Raw genomic sequence first — 21,207 nt, forward strand, 5'->3', positions numbered from 1 at the left:
CACATTTGTTGGATGCCAAATCTCCATGAGGCCTTTCCATCCTAACATCCCCCAAACCAAATCCGCTATCTGCCCCCACTCCTTCTGCCTAAGTCGTGCTTTTTGGTATCAGCGGTGTTCCCAAACATCTAGCTTCTCAAGCTGCAAATCTCCATTCCTTGCTGTCCACCCTTCCCCCTTCCATCCAAGTGCAAGGTCTTGTCAGCCTCCCACGACGCCTGTCTTGAACATGGCCCCTCTTCTCCACACCCACTGCCTCGGCCTGAATTAGCCCAGCTCTGAAATGCTTAGGGCTCACTTCCTGGTAAGTCTAATTACTTAGCACAGTACGCTAGCTTAACCTGAGTCCCTGGCTTCCTCTTGCCACGCCCTCCATCACTCTCCTTCTCCCAATCTCCCCAATGCGGCATCACCACTCCCTGCTGCTCCCTCTGCTTGAGATGCCGATATTCCTCCCTCACTCCTCACCTCTCCCTTTCCCTAGCTGGCAAACTGTTTCCCACCCATGAGTGGATTCAAAAGTGTCACCATATCTATGAGGTCTCCCCTACACCCCAAATCAGTGAATCCCTCTCACAGCATTTTTGAGATGGAGTCTCGCTCTGTCACCCAGGCTGGAGTGCAATGGCATGATTTTGCCTCACCGCAACCTCCGCCTCCCGGGTTCAAGTGATTCTCCTGCCTCAGCCTCCTGAGTAGCTGGGATAACAGTCATGCACCACCACGCCTGGCTACTTTTATATTTTTAGTAGAGACGGGGTCTCTCCATGTTGGTCAGCCTGGTCTTGAACTCCCAACCTCAGGTGATCTGCCCGCCTTGGCCTCCCAAAGTGCTGGGATTACAGGCATGAGCCAATGCACCTGGCCACTTTATTCTTTTCTCTATTCTAGTGTGAGCTCCCTAAAGTCGGAAGGTCCCACCTTAACTTCAGTGCTGCCCTCATGGAGCTTATACTTAGCAGGACAGGCAAATGCAATACACAAATGCTATGACAGGGTCACCAGCAAAAGGCCCTGTGGGAATTTGTGGGAGAAGCAGCAGTTAATCCAGGGATCAGGAAATGCCCCATATGAAGTGACGTTAGCCAGGTGAAGGAATATGACAGTTTGAAGTGCATTTCAAGTCAGGAGGAGGAGTGAGAGCAAGGGCAAAGGCCCAAGGAGAGAGAGTATGCCACACCTGGGTAAAGCTATGTGTGTGACCTGAACACACAGGTCACCCTGAGTGCACAGGGAGGTGGGAAACAGAGAGGCTGGCAGGAGCCAGATCTTGTAGCATCTTAGAAGTAACAAGAACTTCGGGATTTATCTTCGTGAAGAGCTATTAAAGAGTTTTTCAGAAAGGACATGACATCAGAGCTGTTCTCTAGAAAAATTACTCTGATTCTAGTTTGAAAATATGCCAGGAAGGTAGGTGGTAGTGGTTTTGTGGTGGGTCAACTTGGCTAAGGGGAACTACATTTGAAGGGAGTCTCCTTCCCAGCATGGTTCCGAGTTGGGGTTAGCCAAAGAGAAACTCCCACCAGCCTGGAAGGTGGAAAGGAAGCAGCTCCGTGCTGCTCTAGATGGTGTCACATAGAGGTACCTGTGGGTCCCTACTTATCGTCTCTTTCCCACCCAGCCATCAGCTGTCTTCCTGACTGCCAGCCCTGCTGGCCAGCTCCACATCCGCCACCAGATGCAGTGACACAGTCTTCCACAGACCGCACCAGCTCTCCTTCCTGGGCCCCTCTGCAGGCGGAAGGGCTCGGTTCCCAGATTCCCAGGTAAGTTCCCATTTGACCACCCAGACCAGTGCTTCTGTGGGCATGCTGCTGACTTCCGACCTCCCAGCTTCTCCCTTCAACCCTCACTTCTCCGTCTTCTCCTATAATTAAGTTCTTAGTCCTGTAAGAAAATCTTCTTCTGTAACACTCACAGTAGCTTTGCTTCCCTGATTGAACTGTGTTGAATATACTGGGTGAAAGTAAAAGAGAAAATGAAAGCAAGCAAAGAAATGTTAAAGAAATATTCCAGGGTGTTGAAATATGGTATCTGGCACAAAATGAAAAATCAAAAAACATTGGCTGGATGGGATGGATGGATGGCCAAACAGTATCGCAAAACAGGAATCCTTTTAGATATGATTTTCTTTTAAGAACAGAAAAATCCCAGACCTATTTATACTTTTCATATTGGAGTTCTCTACAGAATTCCAAATTGTGCTACTATATATTAAAAGCCATTAGATTATATTCTATAACACACTTACCATAAAACCAGCTTTGAAAATTCTATTTCTCTTTAATTTCTTTGCATCTGTTACAAATATACCCTTAGTTTTCCTCTCCTGAATCCATTTCCGATTCTTTTCCAGTTTCTATGAGAGTGTGACCTATAATCATTTTCAGCAGAATGTCTTCCAGTGACATTTTTGCAGAATCACCTGATTTCCCAATGAAGCATATTTCATTGTTTTTACATTTATTTATTTAACTTTTATTTCTGGGTCCCCTGCAGGGTTTTACTTGGCTGCTTCTAAGTTCCAGGTGGGTTACGGATACTTATAATGTTTTAATCTTTGAGGTCATTAACATTCTCCAAAGTAGTCTAAGCCTTCTCAGCATTCTTCAGATTTCCCACCTGAATTAGATGAGAGTCCTGCTGGCTGCGAGGCTCAATTACTGGCTCTTATACTTAATCAGTGCTCAACAAAAACCTCTTGATCTGAATGTTAAGTAAAGGTATTGGTTTGTTAGGAAATCTCAATAGCGATTTAGTTATACTCGTCATTATACATTTGGATTCTTTTAGGAGATGATGCATTTTTACTCTACTTGTTTGGGGATTTGAATTAACTATTTTGAGGAATCGAGTAAGTTTTCCCCCTTACTTTTATAACTAAGTCAAACACAAGGCCCAAAGTGCATCTCAGGTCCAGTTCATCAGAGGTGGGTGATAAACCGATGAAAGGAACAGGCATTTACCCTCAGCTTGCTATAATCACAGTGGCCACGAGAACCACCTTGGGCTGTGTCTTGGTGTCATACCTTAAATTGTTTCCCACAGGTGGAACACAGGAAGTCTTTGCGGTCCGAATGCCGGAGCATGTGGAGTCGCAGTTTATCGGGGCGACAGAAGGCCTTGTCACACTCTGTGCACTGGTAGATCTTTTCTGAGTGGAAGCTGCGCACGTGTTTTTTCACCTGGAGGTAAGAACCACAGGAAAATTCAGGGGATGCAGGCACCAAAGGAAATGACCAAAGGCAGCTTGTCAACGCTAGAGGGAGCCAAATGCATTACCATGGGTTTTCATCAACCCCGCCGAGGAATCCAATCAGATGTGATAATTGGCCTCAATAACACATACTGTCCCTGTCACAAAGAAATAAAACAAGTAGCCAGAAAGCCTTAGAAATCCTAACCTCCCCGATGATTTGAAACATGAGAGACAGAGAGAGAGAGAGAGTGCTTGCTTGGTCAAAGCCCTGATCACTTGGAGCCCATTTTTTTAAAGATAAAAAGCAAAAGTTCCTTTGGGTTTAAATGAAATCTTGCTAAAAAGGATCTATAGGAAGACAAAAACCAATTCTTCCTTACTTTTCTCCGTCTTTAATCTGCATAGAAGCAATTTAGCCCCTTTTGATCCTTTTACATCTTCTTATAAAATCAAGTTGTGAAGAATTAAAGACATGAATGAGTGGATACAGAAGACAATACCGGTTTGTGAGAGCAATATGATGCTGGCGTCACTTCTCAACTGGGACTTACTTCCCCTACTTTTAGATAAATAAAGGAATAGGGCTTCTGAACTCTCTTAGCCACACATATCCAATGAAAAAGAGCTGAGGATGGAAGCTAAATAGCGAGTCTTACTAAACTATTCCTATAAGACAGTTTGCTTCATTATTTTTGGAGTTTCTTTTGCCATTAAATTATGCCTTAAAGCAACCTTTCTACTAGTTTGTGTGAAGTGAGAAAATTTCCAAGACTCTCAACACTAGCAGAACTAAAATTAAATCCTAGTCTTCTTTTCCTTTGGTAATTGAAAAAGGGTATTTTTACAAAATGTTTCGTTATTCACTGACTAGCACAGGAAAATCTTATCGCTTAAAGTACAAATGAAATCATGAGTATTCTGAAATTTATCTTCACCCATTTTGCTCCAACAAAGAATACACTACAGGCGAGGAGGCGGTCGGTTCCTGATACAAAAGTATATTATATACCAACTTTCTCTTTGTTTCCTTCCAAATGTATGGCCTTGGTTAAAGCAAGCAGGAACTACAGTAGTAGTAGGGAGATGCGCCCGGCCCCTCCAAAATGGGAGTATGCCTTCTACATGCTCTGCATATTTTATAAGCAATAGACATTGACATGGGTTATGAAAGACTTTTTAAAAATTATAATAGATCTGGGTGTTTATTACTTGTAACGTAACTTAAACACTTTAATGTCAATGTCTGATCTGGACAATTAAGGGTCATAATAATCTTTTGTGTATAAAAGTAGTTTGATTGAAGAAATATTGTTCTCAATTGTAAAGTTGTTTCAAAGAAGGGATGAAAATGCAGGTGCTAGGCAGTCTCGGTTTTCCAAAACTCGAAGTTTCTTTTACCAAAAGAAGGAAGCAGACAGGAATCTCAGCAGGAGACACTCACCTGGATAAAATCTGGGAACCGTTTCTTACAAGTTGGGCAGGTGAAGTAGCCATCATTGATATGAATGGCCACATGATCTTTCAACAAATCAAGGCGGTCAAAGGATTCTGGGCAAAAAATGCAAGAGTAAGTCTTCTGGTCTGAGTGGAGCTTCATGTGGCTCTCCAAGGATGCGCTGCTGATGAAGCCCTTGTTACAGAGATCACAGGTCAGTGGGCAGTTCCCCTCCCGCCCATGGAAGCGTAAGTGCTGGTCCAGTTTGTCCTTTTCCCGGAAGGCCTTCCCACACTGCAAGCATTTAAAAGGCCGGAAGGACTTCCGAATAAACAGATGCTGAAGAGCTGCATTCTGAAAGACATACACAAATGTGATCATTTAGTGATGAAATTAAGTGTGCAACTGGATCACACTTTTACAGAGAAAGAGAGGATGATCTCTGCAATCACAGACTTCCCATAGAAGTTCAACTCTAGGACACACACAGTTGAAAGGAGATTTTTCTGGTGAAGACACTGAAAATGACGCCATCCTCAAAGAAGTTCATCTTGCAGAGACGAAATTTTTTTGTGTTTTGTTTTACATCTATGTATGTGGGTTTTCTTTTGAAAGGGTTTAAGTAACACAAAAAAGTGTTCCCAATAGAAGACTTGTATAATAAAACAAATCCCACAGTGGAACAGGATAAAAATGGAAGATTTGGAGGAAAACACTTAGGGTCTAAGTCACACATGCAGGAATCAGGCTGGAGCAAGTCAGCCAAATGTTACTTGTTGAAATCCATGAGAAAAAGAATTTGAAGCTTGATTAAAACGTTTAGCAAAAAAAAAAAAAAAAGACAATAAAAAGAACTGAAGGGTAGTCCTTGCCAGTGGCAGGATGGAGGAGGAAATGGATACCAGGTTTCTTTTGGGGGTGATGGAAGTGTTCTGGAATTAGAGAGTGGTGAAGATTGCACAACTTCAGAAATGTTCTAAAAACCACTTTAAAGGGTAAATTTTATACCATGAGAATTTCTTGAAAGGATTCAGATTTATGTGACTGAGACATAAGCACATGTCGTAAATGGAATATATGCATTTCATCACTTTCTACTTAGAAAACAGAAGATAAGGTCCCAGCATAGCTAGTTAGTTCTACTGGTTAGAATGCCATGCTAACAACGTTAAGCTCATCACACTGTTCCCGCCTCGACCAGGCAATTCTGCTCTTTGTTTTCAGGCACAGATTGCACTTGTAATGCTGATTAGCCATCTTGTAAATTCATGCAATTGTTACAGGGAGTCCAAGTGGGAGAGTACGGGTACTCAGTGCAAACCCATCACCACTACTGGAAAAACTACTCATGCTCTACTGAGAGCAGATCGACAAAATCATCTCACACAGAGAATGCAGAATCAATCTTTCAGTTATGCTTACAATGAAGACTCATTCATAAGTTCCTCAAAACACTGAGGGAAAGCTCTAGATTGCTACAAGGGGGGGAAATCCTTCAAGTATATCTGTGAATGGCTGTGCCTATGTAGCTATAAATGAACAGTAATTGAAGGATTAATGGAGATCTTAGTGCGATTTGTGTAATGAAGAAAGTGCAGTGATAACAATGCTTACACTCTTAACTTCAAATTACTTGTAAGCATCAACTTTTAAACTAAATTTAATGTGAAATCATCATGTGAGGAAAATAAAATAATTATTTTTGATTTAGTGAAATTTCTAGACATAATTACTATGTAACAGGAGATTTCCTTCTCAGGTCTTCTCTAACCGGGCTAGGAGAAAGATTTTTAAGCTGCTACCTACTCATTTATCTTGAGTAGATAAACAGCAATTCTGTTGTCTTCTTCAGCTGATGGGGCTGCTTCAGGGGATGTATCATACTTTATTCTCCTTTGTATACAGATCCCTTAATAAGTTGCTTAGCTTATAGGAAGTCTTCAAAAGTAATTTGAGAATCAGTGAAATATATTTCATATGAAACTCAAAAAATGATTTCAAGGATTTTTCTACAGCATCTGCAGAGATTTTTAAGAATAGGTCTTTCTTGGCTGGGCACTGTGGCCCACGCCTATAATCCCAGCATTTTGGGAGGTTTAGGTGGACAGATCACCTGAGGTCAGGAGTTTGAGACCAGCCTCACCAACATAGTAAAACCCTGTCTCCACCAAAAATACAAAAATTAGCCAGGCGTGGTAGCAGGCACCTGTACCCCAGGGCTGTAATCCCAGCTACTGGGGAGGCTGAGGCAGGAGAATCGCTTGAACCTGGGAGGTGGAGGTTGCAGTGAGACTCTGTCTCAAAAAAAAAAAAAGCATAGTTTTTTCTCAAATCAGCCACAGGGCTTGCTTTCACTTCTGTGCACAGTTCAGCAGTGACCTCATCTTTTTAACTCTGTCTGGATACTAATTTTACATAAAAGCTTTACTATTTTGTCTACTTTCAAAACTTTACGGAAATATTGCCGATGAACTGATACTATTCTGAGGTTCAAAGATGCAAGATTCAGAGCACTTTTGCCATGTAGGAATCTTTTCCTTTATCCAAGTTCATTGAAGTGTCCAAGAACAGACACAATGCACATTGATTGTGGTCCTGCTGAGGATGCCATTTCTCCTTGGGTGCCAAATCCAGAACTCAGTTTTGTTTTGGTCCATTATGCTAATCAGTCTTCTGTCATTTCTGATTAGCGTGAGTACCTTCAGACACTTGATTTAAACTGAGCCACCACCTGGCTCCACTTTCTTGGCTCTATTGACAAACCTTATCATCTTTTCAATTTCCATGGAGCCCTGAACATTGTCTGTACTCAAGAACTAGATTGTATTTCTCTGATCTAATGATACTAATGGGATCGTCATATTACAAGGTCGTAAAAATGCTGAAAGTGTTCCCACCCCTTGACCCACTTGCAGGCCATTTCTGTTCTAAGGTGTCTTCTGTAGCTCAGAGCCACAACCTGTACACATTTCTAGAAGAAATGATGAAAAATGTCAGAGACAGCACACAGATCCACTCTAGTTCTTCTGCTTCCTGAGTTCGTCAGGCAATCCACCACACTATACATATACATCAGCTACTCTAGGGATACCAAAATCGTATTGTTGCTAAATTCTGTGATTTGGGATGCAACTCACATTGCAATGAATTCTGAGACAACAGATTATTTGTGGACAGAGATTATAAAATGTTTCTAAAGTTTAGGGGGTTTGTTTGTTTTTTAGAGATGGGGTCTTGCTCCATCGCCCAGGCTGGAGTGTTGTGGCATGATCATAGCTAACTGCAGCCTCAACCTCCTGGACTCAAGCAATCCTCCCACCTCAGCCTCCAGGGTAGCTGGGACTTCTAAGTACATGCCACCACGCCTGGCTAAAATGTTTCTAAAGTTTGATATTAATAGCTAAAAGAACCTAAATTATTGATCAATTTTTATATTATTTTAATCCTGACACAAAAAGGAAATCAAACAATCACGTTTGTTGATTTGGGGTTTTGGGGACTTTTTTTTGAGACAGGGTCTCACTCCATCGCCCAGGCTGGAGTGCAGTGGCACAATCACAGCTCACTGCAGTCTCGACTTCCCAGACTCAGAGGATTCTCTCATCTCAGCCTCCTGAGTAGCTGAGACTACAGGTGCATGCCACCATGTCCACCTATTTTTTGTATTTTTTTTTTTTAGTAGAGACAGGGTTTCACCATGTTGCCCAGGTTGGTCTCGAACTCCTGGGCTCAAGCAATCCACCTGCCTCAGCCTCCCAAAGTGCCGAGATTATAGGCGTGAGCCACCATGCCTGGCAGTTTTGGGGTCTTTTAAACAACTTTCCTTTGGACAATTTTCTGCCCACTTTGAAAGCCTTTGGTTGGCCAGCCCTGCCCAACTCAGCTCACTCTGCACCATCCTTCCACTGCACCCCTGCTAGGGCCAGACTCATGTCTGCACTGTCCGAACCACAGCAAGAACCTCCTGTGTCTGGGCCTCTGATCCTATGGCTATCATTCTCTGAAACAGTCTACCTTCCTCCTCTCTCTCTTTCAAGGGCTAGTCTAAGTCTCACCTTATCCAAGAATTTTTACTGACTCCTCTATTTTACTTCGACCTTTCACTCTTCCAAGTTATACTTTTACATTTAACACCTAACTGTAAACTCCCCTACATTAGTACTGATTTCCTACTTAGACTGCAAGCTCAAGTGAAAATTCTATTGTGTACCTAGCATAGTGCCAAATAGACAGTTAGAACTCAACACTATTGCATAAGTCATTCCAGTGGTTTTAGCGCTGGAAGGGACCTTGGAGATCACTTAGTCCTACCCTTCATTTTGTATATGAGGAACCTGCAGCCCACAATTTATTCCTTGATCTATTTACAAATAAATTATCATTATTCATTAATTTGCATTTACTGTAGCAACCAAATTGTGGTTTACACCAGGATTTAGTAAGTACAGGTTGCAAAGAACAGCAGGTCAGGCAAACACTTAAGTAACATTCTGTTATGTGAAACACAGGAAACAAACCTACCTGCAGCTCCAACTGAGCAGGCAGCATTAGAGGAGAGAAAAATAGTTACATTACCAATTGGATTGGAAGACTTCCCTTCAGTTGGTCATTACCAATCTGGATAGAAAAGATGAAAAAATACATAGCCCTACTTTTTAGAACATGTGAGGAAAAAAAAACAAAATAGCTCAACTAAGACTGACCTCCAAAAGCCAGATACATATGGCTTTTGCTTTGACACAAGGAACCTTGTACCAAAACCAGTAACCCTGCTCATTCAAAAATGCAAGTACAATTACGGCTGGACTGTGTTTGTGCGTCCACAACTTCACTGCATGTGTAGGCTTCGGTTTTTTTTCCTTCCAAAAAAAAAAAAAAAAAAATCTAGCAGGCATTTATCTGGACTTAGTAAAAAAAATCAGAATGGCCAAAGCAGAAAATATAGTAATTGAGCAAGAGAAAGAAGTGCAGATTAGGAACTAAAGGAGAAGGACGGATGGGATGATATTAATTCATAGCTTTTTTTCCTTGCTGGCCTATATTTCTGTATGTTGCTATACTCTTGTGAAATAATATACAGTGAGCTGAGAGTTTTATATGTTTCGATTACAGGGCCCTCATAAAAGCTGTTTAGCCTCAGAGGTCTTAGAGCCCTTCAAAGCTATCATATGACTACAAATGTGTAAATGTGTTTTTACATGAAGGCATGGACTAGACTATTTTTCAAGGTCCCTTCTAGCCTATAGGCAAATAAGAAGACCAAAAGAAACATACGCTGAACGATCATGCATGTAGAAATTGTAAAGCCTGGGAAGTTATACAAAACGTCTGTTTCATCTACCGGAAAGTACCAATGAGTCTTTATGCACTCAGCTGCCACAAACATGGGTTTTAAGTCATTGGTTTTTATCAGCACACACACTTATCCCACAAAGCCATATTGTTTTCCACACGAATCCCCTGCAGTTCCTCACTCAGAGTCACATGCTATTTGTGAAATAATAAGAGAAAACACATCTAAACTGCAAGTCAGGAAAGCCCTGCAGCCGCATGGGCTGAGGCCAAGACACAGGTGCCGTGACTCAGACACTGACTAACTCTCGAACTGACAGCTTTGGCTCAAGCTGTCCCCAGGTGTGTGAACTGTACCTACCATATCAACTTGGACACAGGTCTCTTTACATTGATGAGTAATGACATTTGCCATTCTCCCCTGGGAAGCTGTAGATAAGCACATTTAGTTACCCAAAATCAACTTGAGAGCTACGATTAGGCACAAATTAGCCTGGTTTAAAATGTAAATGATTATTATAACTAAATGTACTTATTTCTCCACTTCCAATCTGTGAATTGAGGGATGCAGAGAGCTAGTCCAGGAGCTGCCAACCTCTAGGCCTCTGTGTCATCACTAAATTGGTCGAATCTAGGACCAGCCATGCCAACCTGCCACAGGACACAGAGACACTGAGAAATAGTGAATACTTTCTTTCAAAGGGGATCGAGCATGTGACAGGCTATATGCAAGATTTCAGAGTGGAAGGTGAATAGGTTGGAAAATCACCAGAGAGCTGGTGGTGGGAGGAAGATGAGCGGCTGGTGCAAGGAGCCGCCGGCTTTCCCCACTTACTCGGATGCGCTTGGCTCTGCGCATGTCGTCGGCTGTCAGCGTGCTCTGGGTGGGCACCACGCTCTCTTCATGCTGCGGCTGCAGGTGCAGGGTGTGAGTTTCTGGTTCATGTTCCAGGGAAGACTGGGTTTCTTGTGGCAGCTGAGGGATTGGGATAGTGGTCTGTTCTGGTTGATCCAGCCCATTCAGAGTGGCTGGTTCAGCCTCATCAAATTGCTCCTTTGTGGGAAAATGTAGCAAGTCCTGAAATTTGCAATAACCAGGAATAGAGATCAGTGCCAGAGGGACTGTCGGCTCAGATTTAGAATTGCTGCTTATTTCGGAATGACTAGATTCATAATACTCAGAAAAAATATTCTCCCTCTGGGAAAGTTAATTAGGTAAGTATGCACAGAAGGCAAAAGCAGGAGAGGCTCCAGACCACTTAACAAGGAAAAGACTGTGATCTGACTTTTCTGGAATATCAATAATTTTAATTGTTTAAACTAATTAAACAAAGTCCACCTCTACTAACTCTGGTCAATTTTATTTATTTTTATTTTATTTTATTTTTTTTTTTTTGAGACAGAGTCTCGCTCTGTCCCCAGGCTGGAGTGCAGTGGCGCGATCTCGACTCACTGCAAGCTCCGCCTCCCGGCTTCACACCATTCTCCTGCCTCCGCCTCCCGAGTAGCTGGGACTACAGGTGCCCACCACGCCCGGCTAATTTGTTTTGTATTTTTAGTAGAGACGGGGTTTCACCGTGTTAGCCAGGATGGTCTCGATCTCCTGACCTCGTGATCCGCCCACCTCAGCCTCCCAAAGTGCTGGGATTACAGGCATGAGCCACCACGCCCGGCCAACTCTGGTCAATTTTAAATCTTTAGAGCAGCAAAGTTGGGTTTTTGTTGTAGGTAACACTCGAAAATACATTCTTCTCTGGCATTCTCCAATCATGCTTTAATTAACAGGCAGCAAGGTCTGATAGGAAAGGTCTACAAACATTGGGAAGGTCTTTGTATTTAGGTCTCGTCAGGGATCTGGTGAGTCCTCCACACAAGCATCTAAGGAGGGCTCCTTCCTGTCCCCCCGTACCTGTGTCCCATCGTCACTCTTTTCCCCATTTTCGCTGGTGATTTCCAGGCGGATAAATTTTGGAGGACGCCCCGGCCGTCGACCTGGACCAAATCGCCTCTTGCCTCGTCCCCTTCCTCTGCCTCTTGTTCTGGGGACAAGAGATTGGGTTACAGGTCGTCATGGTTACATAATACTCCATAACAAGTAGCGACCTAAATGATCCTTACTAACCCCAGAGTTTGATTCCTCTCACCTTATTACCTTCCCAGATTTTCTCCAATGGAAACAACTGTTTTACTAATATACACTTTCTGAATGCCTCATCCTTCCCCTCTATGACAGCTTAAAGATATGTCTTCAATTATTCTAAAGAAAAGAGCTATAAAAATTCAAAGCACTGACAATATTTTGCTTCTGAAATGTTGTGAGAAAGGCAGACAGGACAGAACATGCTAAGCCTTTGAGCGTGTTCCCAGGAGATGTCATCTGAGACAAGATTCCCATTATTTCTCTCTTTTTCCCCGGCCTCACCTCATATTCCTTCCAAGAACTGTGGCCAAATTCAAACAGCTTTCTTGTTTTACTACAAGCTTCTGGAAGGTCAGAACAAATTTCTAATTCAATTGTTTCATAACATGCCTAGTAAACATCAATTAAATTTTGCGTCCCCTTTAATGGATTTTTTTTTTTTTTTTTCCTGAGGCTAGGTCTTGCTCTGCTACCCGGGCTGGAGCGCAGTGATGTAATCATGGCTCACTGTGGCCTCAGCCACCTGGGCTCAAGCGAGCCTCCCACCTCAGTGTCCCAAGTAGCTGGGACTACAGGCATGTAGCACCATACCCAGCTAATTTTATTTAATTTTTTGTAGAGACGGGGTTTCACCGTGTTGCCTGGGCTGGTCTGGAACTCAAGCAATCCTCCCTCTTGGGCCTCCCAAAGTGCTGGGATTACAGGCATGAGCCACCATGCCTGGCATGAATTGCCAACAAACACAAATTCCTTAATAAAAGAGGCTTAAAAAAGTAGGTTATGAAAGCTTCTTTTAGAAGATATGTATGTGGGAAGTGTACAACGTCAATCAGATCAAATTTTATTCTTCCACTCATTTATTTAATAATTTAACAAATACTATATATTTTTTCCAGGAACTTTTAAAAGACTCTTCATGTTGGAAAATTCTGAACCTAGGTAAATGTAGAGAATAGCATGATGAGCCCAATGAACCCATAACCCAATTCCAACATTTTTCAACCCATGGCCAACATTTTCCATCTATATCCCCACCACTTGCCCACACACATACCCAGTAGATGATTTGGAAGCAAATCCCAGATATCTTTTCATCTCTAGATATCTTGGCATGTGTCTCTGAATCATAAGAACTCTTTATATATATATATGACCACAATACCATTATCACACCTGAGAAATATCTGAGAGTTGCTGAGTATTATTATATCAAGTCAAAGTTCAAATCTTCCTAGTTGTCCCAGGTTTCTCTTAACAGTTGGCTAACAAACGTATTACCTACTGTGTATCACATACTGTGCTAGGCACTAAGGACATCAGATTACAGGCAACAGATTTTACCCTCAGGGGTCTAGAAGAGGGAGCTGGCATATAAACCAAAAATCACAATATAAAATAAAAAAATGCTACCATAGAGCCACGAACAGAGTTTTGGAGATTCCCAGGAGTGACTCAAATCTCACTGTGTCCACCCCCGCTTAGACATTTACCCCTGTGGTCACATTCTAGACCCTGTCACCCTTGTAAGCCTCTTCACACCAGTCCCATGCACTGCCCACTCGGACACTATCCTGGCTCTGTAGTTTACTCCTTCTAGTACCCAGCACTCAACAACCCTTCAGCCACGCAAGCATCTCCAATCCAATCCTTCTGGTGCTTTTGTGCAGCTCTGCATCACTGCCTTGATGTTCTCTCCCCTTCCTCCACAGCACACACTGCAAGGTCATCCACTGGAACCACTCCCTTGTGCGTGCTCTCAGTTCCCATCCCACGGCTGCTCTGTTTTCTCAATGTGTGTTATGAGCACTTGGCAAAGCCACAGCCCTGTGTAATTCAATTCCCTGCCTGCTCTGCACCAGCATCCCTGCAGCTGAATGAAGCTGGAGAACAATGCACAGCCATGCTAGTGGGCTCACTTTCATTTCATAACCATGAACCCCAAGTGGGCATTTAATAGAGTGGGCAATTGTATGGTACTTCCCTAGAACATTTGCTTTCCCACTTACCCAACTACCATCTCACGCATCTCCTCTCTTTCCAAACCCTGGAAAAGCTGGCAACCCTACATCTGTCCCCCTGGCACAACCCTACTCCAAACCACCCTCATTCCTCCCCCAAACTATTGTGATAGATGCTAACAGGACTCCTTGTCTTCACTCTTACTCCAGTATAAGCTAGTGATTATTTTTTTCCAGGTGTTATTTTTATCCAAAATGGTTTAAAAAAAAAAATACAATCAACATCACAATACTCCCCGACCAAAACCCTCTAAAGACTTCTCATCACACTTGGAATAAAATCTAAATTTCTTACCATTTCCCATAAGGCCCTACCTGATCTGGCCCCTGCCCACTTCATCCCATATGATTCTCCCCTCATCTGTCTTTTTTATATAGTGGAAATAAACATAGATTTGGTTTGATTAAGTAATTGTACTGCTGAAAAAAGTCTGAAAATCACAGATGCAGATTATTTTAAAGGTATGTGCTATCTCAAAAATTCCTATTTCGGAATCTCCAATTAAGGGAGATTTACCAAAGGTGAAAGGATCTCCCATTGCTGGGTATTGGTTATGCTGGAAAAGATGGATAATAGTAAATGAGGAGCAGAGGGAAAAGGAGAGGACAGGTAACACTGTTCCCTCAGTAGCCCACCTGGTTACCTATCTATACATGACAGTCGGAGACACTCATTAGCTAGTGGACAATATAGAAATGATTCTGAACCTTTATAAACTCAGTCTGTGAGCCTTTCTCCCTCATACATACCTGCTAAACACATCTAGTTTCTCATCATGAGAATTGAGATGCTGTTGCAACTGCTCCGAGCTTATAAATCGGCGGTTACATTCATAGCAGGGCCAATTCTTCTCTTGCTCTCGAAGAACTAGTCACAGGAGAGAAATCATAAAGGCTGATGATCAATAGACACCAATAAAACTCAAATGCCTGTGATCCCCACCATGCTTATCTTGCTGCAGCCCAAAGAGTTCATAAGTATACAGTATCTGCTGTTTGCATTACTGCTTTATCAAATCAAAAGCTAAAATTTGGCAGAGAGTTGCTTTTTAGGATCTTATTTTCTAATGCATCCATGCAAGACATCAAAGGAACAAGTACCCTCGCATCACCCTCTCACAGCCCTCAAAATACACACACGACTTCACCGCACCGAAAACACGTAAGATGTTACAAAGATCTGTATTCAGATAACCTAGCGATTCAGATCCAAGTTTCATAATCTGAGGGTATATTTTAGCACAAATAACTTAAAAGTCAATGCCCAGTATAATTACTTTAGCAAACTGTTCAGAAGCATCCCCTAAGTTGAATATAGGCATACTCCATGACCCAGCAACTCCACTCCTAGATACATACCCAACAGAAATGTGCACATATGTTCACTAAAAGACACATAAGAATGCTCACAGCAGCACTCTTCAAAATAGCCAAAAACTAGAAACAATCTCATCGTGTAATAAAGAATCTGCCTGGTCTTTGTCCCTAGTTGGTAACCTTTAAGTCACTGGAATTTCCTGAGTAATAGGAGTGTCTTTGTTATTCACGGTGTCCCACCCCACAAACATACCCAAATTTATTCTAATGAGATGCTTCAGAGCAGGGACAGGCCATGCAGGAAAGCTCAACCATGTAATTGGAAATGTGGGGCTTCGAGCCAGGGGTTATCAGCCTGACCTCATGGAAGGAGGGAGAGAAGGGGGAGCTGGCAGTCAAGCTTGATCACCCGGCCAATGATTGAATCAGTCATGCCTGTGTAATGATGTCTCAATAAAAATGCTGGACACTGAAGCTCGGGTGAGCTTCTACGGTTGGGAATCATACATCAATGTACCAGGAGGGTGGCATGTCCTGAGGACATTTTGGGGCCTCCCAGACCTCACCATATGCATCTCTTCATTTGGCTGGCCCTAATATATAAAAATCATACATTTTTATATATTAGATATATAGATCTATATATTATAGTAAATATAAAGGATTATAACAAAATGGCCATCGTTAAGAATAGTGCTTTTTCAGCCGGGCGAGGTGGCTCACGCCTATAATCCCAGCACTTTGGGAGGCTGAGGCGGGCAGATCATGAAGTCAGGAGATTGAGACCATCCTGGCTAACACGGTGAAACCCTGTCTTTACTAAATACACAAAAAATTAGCCAGGCATGGTGGCAGGCACCTGTAGTCCCAGCTACTCGGGAGGCTGAGGCAGGAGAATGGCGTGAACCCGGGAGGCGGAGCTTGCAGTGAGCCGAGATCACGCCACTGCACTCCAGCCTCGGTGACAGAGCAAGACTCCGTTTCAAAAAAAAAAAAAAGAGTAGTGCTTTTCCGAGTTCTGTGAGTCATTCTTGTGAATCATCAAACCTGAGGAGCTACTGGGAAGCTCCTAACCTGTAGCTAATTGGTCTGGGGCTTGGGAGCTCCAGAGCCTCCAGCTGGTGTCTGAAGTCAGGGGTGTCTTGACTGCCCTGAGCCTGTGAAACTTGACCTAACTCTGGATAGTTAGTGTCAGAATTGCATTTCACAACCAAATCTACAGTAAAATGGATAAATCAATTGTTTTACATTTATACACTAGAATACCAAATAACAATGAGAATAAATAAATTATATACACCAATGTGGATGAATCTCACAAATACCATGTTGAGCAAAAGATGCCCAGGCACCAAAAGTGTACACATCAGGTAATTCTATTATGCACAATTCGATAACAAGCATATCTTATGTGTGGCACTGGAAGTCAGGAGAGAGTTACACTTGGGAGTAGGAATTAGAAGGCAGCACAAAGAAACTTCTGGGGCACAGTAATGCTCTGTTTCTTGATCTGGGTGCAGGTTATATGGGTGTGTTCACTTTGTGAAAATTTAAGCCGTATACTTATGATGTGTGCAGCTTTCTGCATGTAGATTGTACTTCAGTGACATTTGCATTAAAAACAAAGCCAATGCCTGCCTTGGTATATCCTCAGAGATGATCAAATCTGGATAGGAATCATCCTCTAATCTAGGTTCTAATTTGGTATTTGGAAGTTTTCATTATATTCAATATTATTTTCCAGCACACATGAAAGAAATGTAAATGTCATTGTAATTTGACACTGAATTAGATGGAGATGTGTGTCTCTAAAAAACCTACTGGAATAGCTTCTGAAATATACTGAGACAAAAAAAAATTAGAGGTTTCATAAAGATGTGATATATACAATTTAGAATTCATATAGAAAATGTAAAACATAAACGTCTAACCACCTTTCCTTTCTTCCTCAGAAATGTCATGAATTTTCTGGTTCACGAACTCAGCATAGGATGCGGCATACCACACCTGCAAGAAGCAAGAATATCATCAAGAACTGGGGACATCACCAGATGTTCTTTGCATGCTTAAATTATTTCTCCTGCTTACAGGAAACAATTCAGGCTTTTCCACAGCCCATTAACAAAGGAAAAAAAGATCATGCTGTGAACTCCCTTTGCAATACCTTTCCAGCAGATCAGTCAGGAAGTTCATTTGCCAAGACGCACTGCCTGTTTTCTTTTTCAGAAAATAGTTTCTGTTACTAGAATAACTTCACAAGAATTATAATCATAGTCTCTTCAACTAAATAAAACAGCCTCCTCTGATTTCTTATCTATATTTAAACACCGGTTTTTACAGGGTCGTAGTCATAGTGGTTGCCACCAAACAACCCCTACTGGGGTCACCAATGACAACTTCAAAGGCAACCACCTTCTCCCACCCACTCACTGGCTACTTCTGCTCGCTCTGTTTGTCTCTTTTTTTTTCTCCCTAACTTCTAAATATTGGTGTGGCTCAAAGCTTAGTCAGAGTGTAGGGCCTTCTTGTTTTGACCTCAGGTGGCCACAGTCATTTCCAACCAACTCTATGCTAATGAATCCCAAATCAATATCTCCATCCGAGACCCTCTTTCTCTGTTCCCTCTGAGTGTGTTTGACTGGATGTTTTGGATGTCTCATAAACAGATCAAACTTAGCATGTCCAGAATGGAATTCTCAATGCTTTCCAACTCACACCTCCACCCATCTTCCCCATCTTGATGAATACCTTCCACCCAGTTGCTCAGACTTGAAATCTGAAAGGTGCCTTTGATTCCTCTGCTTGCTTCTATATGCCTTTAGCAAGGACTACCGCTCCCTCAATTGTTCTCCATCCCTGCTTTTGCCACCCTGATGCATATGCCAAGACCATTTCTTGCCTGGATGACCACTTGGCCTTCTGACTGGCCTCTTCTTTGCTCTGCAATCTACACAGTAGTCAGAGTGGCCTCCTGAAATCCCAGTTACCCCAGGTGGATCACTACACATCATATACCGGCATCAAAATATCACATGTATCCCAAAAATACGTATAACCAATATGTATCAATAAAAAGAACACACAATCAGATCTTGTCATGCAGTCAACGGCTTCTCGTCTCATAGTAAACCTGAAATGCTTGATGATAATCTCCAAAGGGCTCCACAATCTCCCCAACCTGGAAAAGCAACCTCAGTCCTTGTCAATCTCCCTGACACACGCTTCAGTCAACAGGGCCTGCGTTCAGCTGCTCAAACATGCCAAGTGCTTCACCACCCCAAGCCTTCAGCCCTGCTGTTTTACCCCCACGAGTGCTGGGCTCTTTGCCCTCACCCCTGCCCTAACCCTCTGTAGTGCTGGCCCCATTCCATAGTTCTCAGCCTCAGTACAGCCTCATCAGCAGGGCCTTCCCTAACCATCACATCAAAATCGGTCCCTTTCTTGTTACCTGCTCTTTCTGCACCATCTGTTTCCTTCATGGAACTTACCCCATGAGTTATTATTTGCTTGTTTACATCTTTCTGTCCATGTCTGCTCTAGAATACAGGTTCCCTGAACATAGGGAGCTGGTCTATGTTTTCTAAGGTCTCAGACACAGTAAGAGTTTAATATATCAATTACTAAATGAATTAATCATATATAATTTTTATGGATTATTTTAAATATATGGAAATGTTTATAAAGACACTTTATTTTTTACTGTGGAATAATAGTCTACATAGTCTGTATTCTATAATTTAATTAACTATGCCCCTGTAGTTGTACTTTAAGATGGATTATCATTTTACTATTATAAATCCTACCCTAATCAATTCCAAGGTATATTTTTAAATATTTTCACAGGTCAGAAGTCAGGATGTGTTTCACACTCTAGGGGCTTCTACAGTCATGGCCACGATGGAGCTCTTGCTACCTGCTCACTGCTCCTGCACAAACCTGGTCAAGCTCTTTGTACTGTTCTCACCTCATTCAGCTATAAGCCCACTGACACCCCATGAGTGAACACTTGCCAAGCAATGCAAATGACAGCCAAAAAGATCTGCCATTTCCCTCAGAACACAAGAAATCTGAAAGCCATGCAAGGCTGGCGTGCGTCCTGCAGGGCTTCTCAGCAAGGCATCAGCTGTCAGAAACTTCCTACAGGCTTGATCCAAAGCCTCTCCACTTCCAAGGATACGTGATTCAATTGAGGAAAAGACACAGATGAGTTCAATCAAATGGGAAAGCACAGTATCAAAACTTGCAGGAAGGTGATCAGTGGCTTGAGGGAACATGCCAGGGGCAACAGCAGAACACTTATTTTTAAAATATTGCAGCTGCATCAACACTCTCAATGGCACAGAAGATGACAGCATACAGAAAAGCACAAACATCCACAGTGAAGTCAAACAGTGATGCAGAAAAAAGAATTCAGGCTCTGCACACAAAGTGGTTTATACCTCAACCAATTTATTTTGCTTCAATGTGTCTTTTTATGAATGCACAAGTATGATGTAATTTTAAAATTATGTCAAAATAAATCTAAAATAGCTCCTTCTAACCATTTTTTATTTTTAAAAAGCACTATAATTTAATAGGTAGCATTTTTTTCTTAATGGTGCATAAAATAATAATGCATCCTACAGTCATTGGTATCAGGGTCAGTGAAATACAGTAGAGTCTAGTACTGTCTTCTTTTTATAACTGTTTCCTCTGATTAACGTTCAATGATTAGATTTACTCAGCCAAGAACATTTTTGCTATATACGTCCAGAAATGTTTTATGAAATGCAATTCTATAATTAACATTCCTATTTTTTTAAACATTCACATTCATTGTACTGTATCCATTTATTTCTGCTAATTTAAATAGTAGCTCATAGTTATTTTGAGGATTTTTTAAATTATTAATGTTGAAACTTTTTTAACTTTTTGAAGTTCCAGGGTATATGTGCAGAATGTGCAGATTTATTACATGGTAAACATGTGCCATGGTGATTTGCTGGACCTGTCAACACATCATGTAGGTATTAAGCCCAGAATGCATTCGCTATTTTCTGTTTTAAAACTCTTTTTTTACTATTTGTTTCCTCCTCTAGATAAAGTCAATTCCTGACATTTGTTCATTTGTCCATCTGGGTGTAGTGAAGTCTGTCAGTTTTCAAAGTTGAACCTTTTAAATATTTCCCCCGTTCTGTTGTTTCCTTTTTGTTTGTTTTATGGTTGTTCATTAGACTGAACTATTATATTCTTATTTGTTTCTCTCCAACTTTATAGTTCTATCTACTGGTTTAAAAGAGAATCTGCCCTTCACAGTTAAAAAATATTCACCTCAGTTTTTTTTTAAATCAGGAATTTATTGGGATACATGGTATGAGATACGAATCTCCTTTTACATGTTTTCTTTGGGGTTTATGGATTCTCTAGCTGATGGTTTCAAAAACAGAGGTTCTGCATACCTTTTGAACAAAATCCAGGATTCTTTCTCCATCAAAAGAGGTATCCATTTCTAATTTGTACCATATGGAGGCACTGTGCAATTCAGTGTTTGTGTACTTATATGATCATTTCTTGCCTATTTTTCATTTATATCAAGAAGCTAAAGAGTATTTTGATCCCCTCTTTTGGGATGTTCTTAATATAAGCTTTATTTTAAAAAAGGAATTTTCATTTAGAATCATAGCAAAATTTTATTATGTCATCAAGAATTATTATTTAGATAAATTTCAATAGTTATTACCCCAAAATATATTTATGAAATCAGAAGTCAGCACATAGGATTCTTTGAGTAAAACATTCATACAAAGAAAAAAATCTTGCTCATACA

General features: G+C 41.6%; 1 protein-coding gene across 4 annotated transcripts in view; it reads right to left on the reverse strand.

Annotated features, from left to right (window-relative positions):
* The window catches only part of PRDM10 (PR/SET domain 10), a 104,001-nt gene that overhangs the window by 20,347 nt on the left and 62,447 nt on the right, over positions 1-21,207 (reverse strand). For all 4 annotated transcript variants that reach the window (XM_054440487.2, XM_063671625.1, XM_054440488.2 and 1 more), the window contains exons 8-13: positions 17,336-17,408; positions 14,835-14,952; positions 11,836-11,965; positions 10,762-11,004; positions 4,641-4,988; positions 3,030-3,185 (exon numbers count right to left, since the gene is read on the reverse strand). In XM_054440487.2, the coding sequence (XP_054296462.2) occupies positions 3,030-3,185; positions 4,641-4,988; positions 10,762-11,004; positions 11,836-11,965; positions 14,835-14,952; positions 17,336-17,408 (1,068 nt within the window). The remainder of the gene's footprint in view (positions 1-3,029; positions 3,186-4,640; positions 4,989-10,761; positions 11,005-11,835; positions 11,966-14,834; positions 14,953-17,335; positions 17,409-21,207) is intronic.

This window comes from Pongo pygmaeus, chromosome 9 (genome assembly GCF_028885625.2).
Source record: "Pongo pygmaeus isolate AG05252 chromosome 9, NHGRI_mPonPyg2-v2.0_pri, whole genome shotgun sequence".
NCBI classification, from domain to species: domain Eukaryota; kingdom Metazoa; phylum Chordata; class Mammalia; order Primates; family Hominidae; genus Pongo; species Pongo pygmaeus.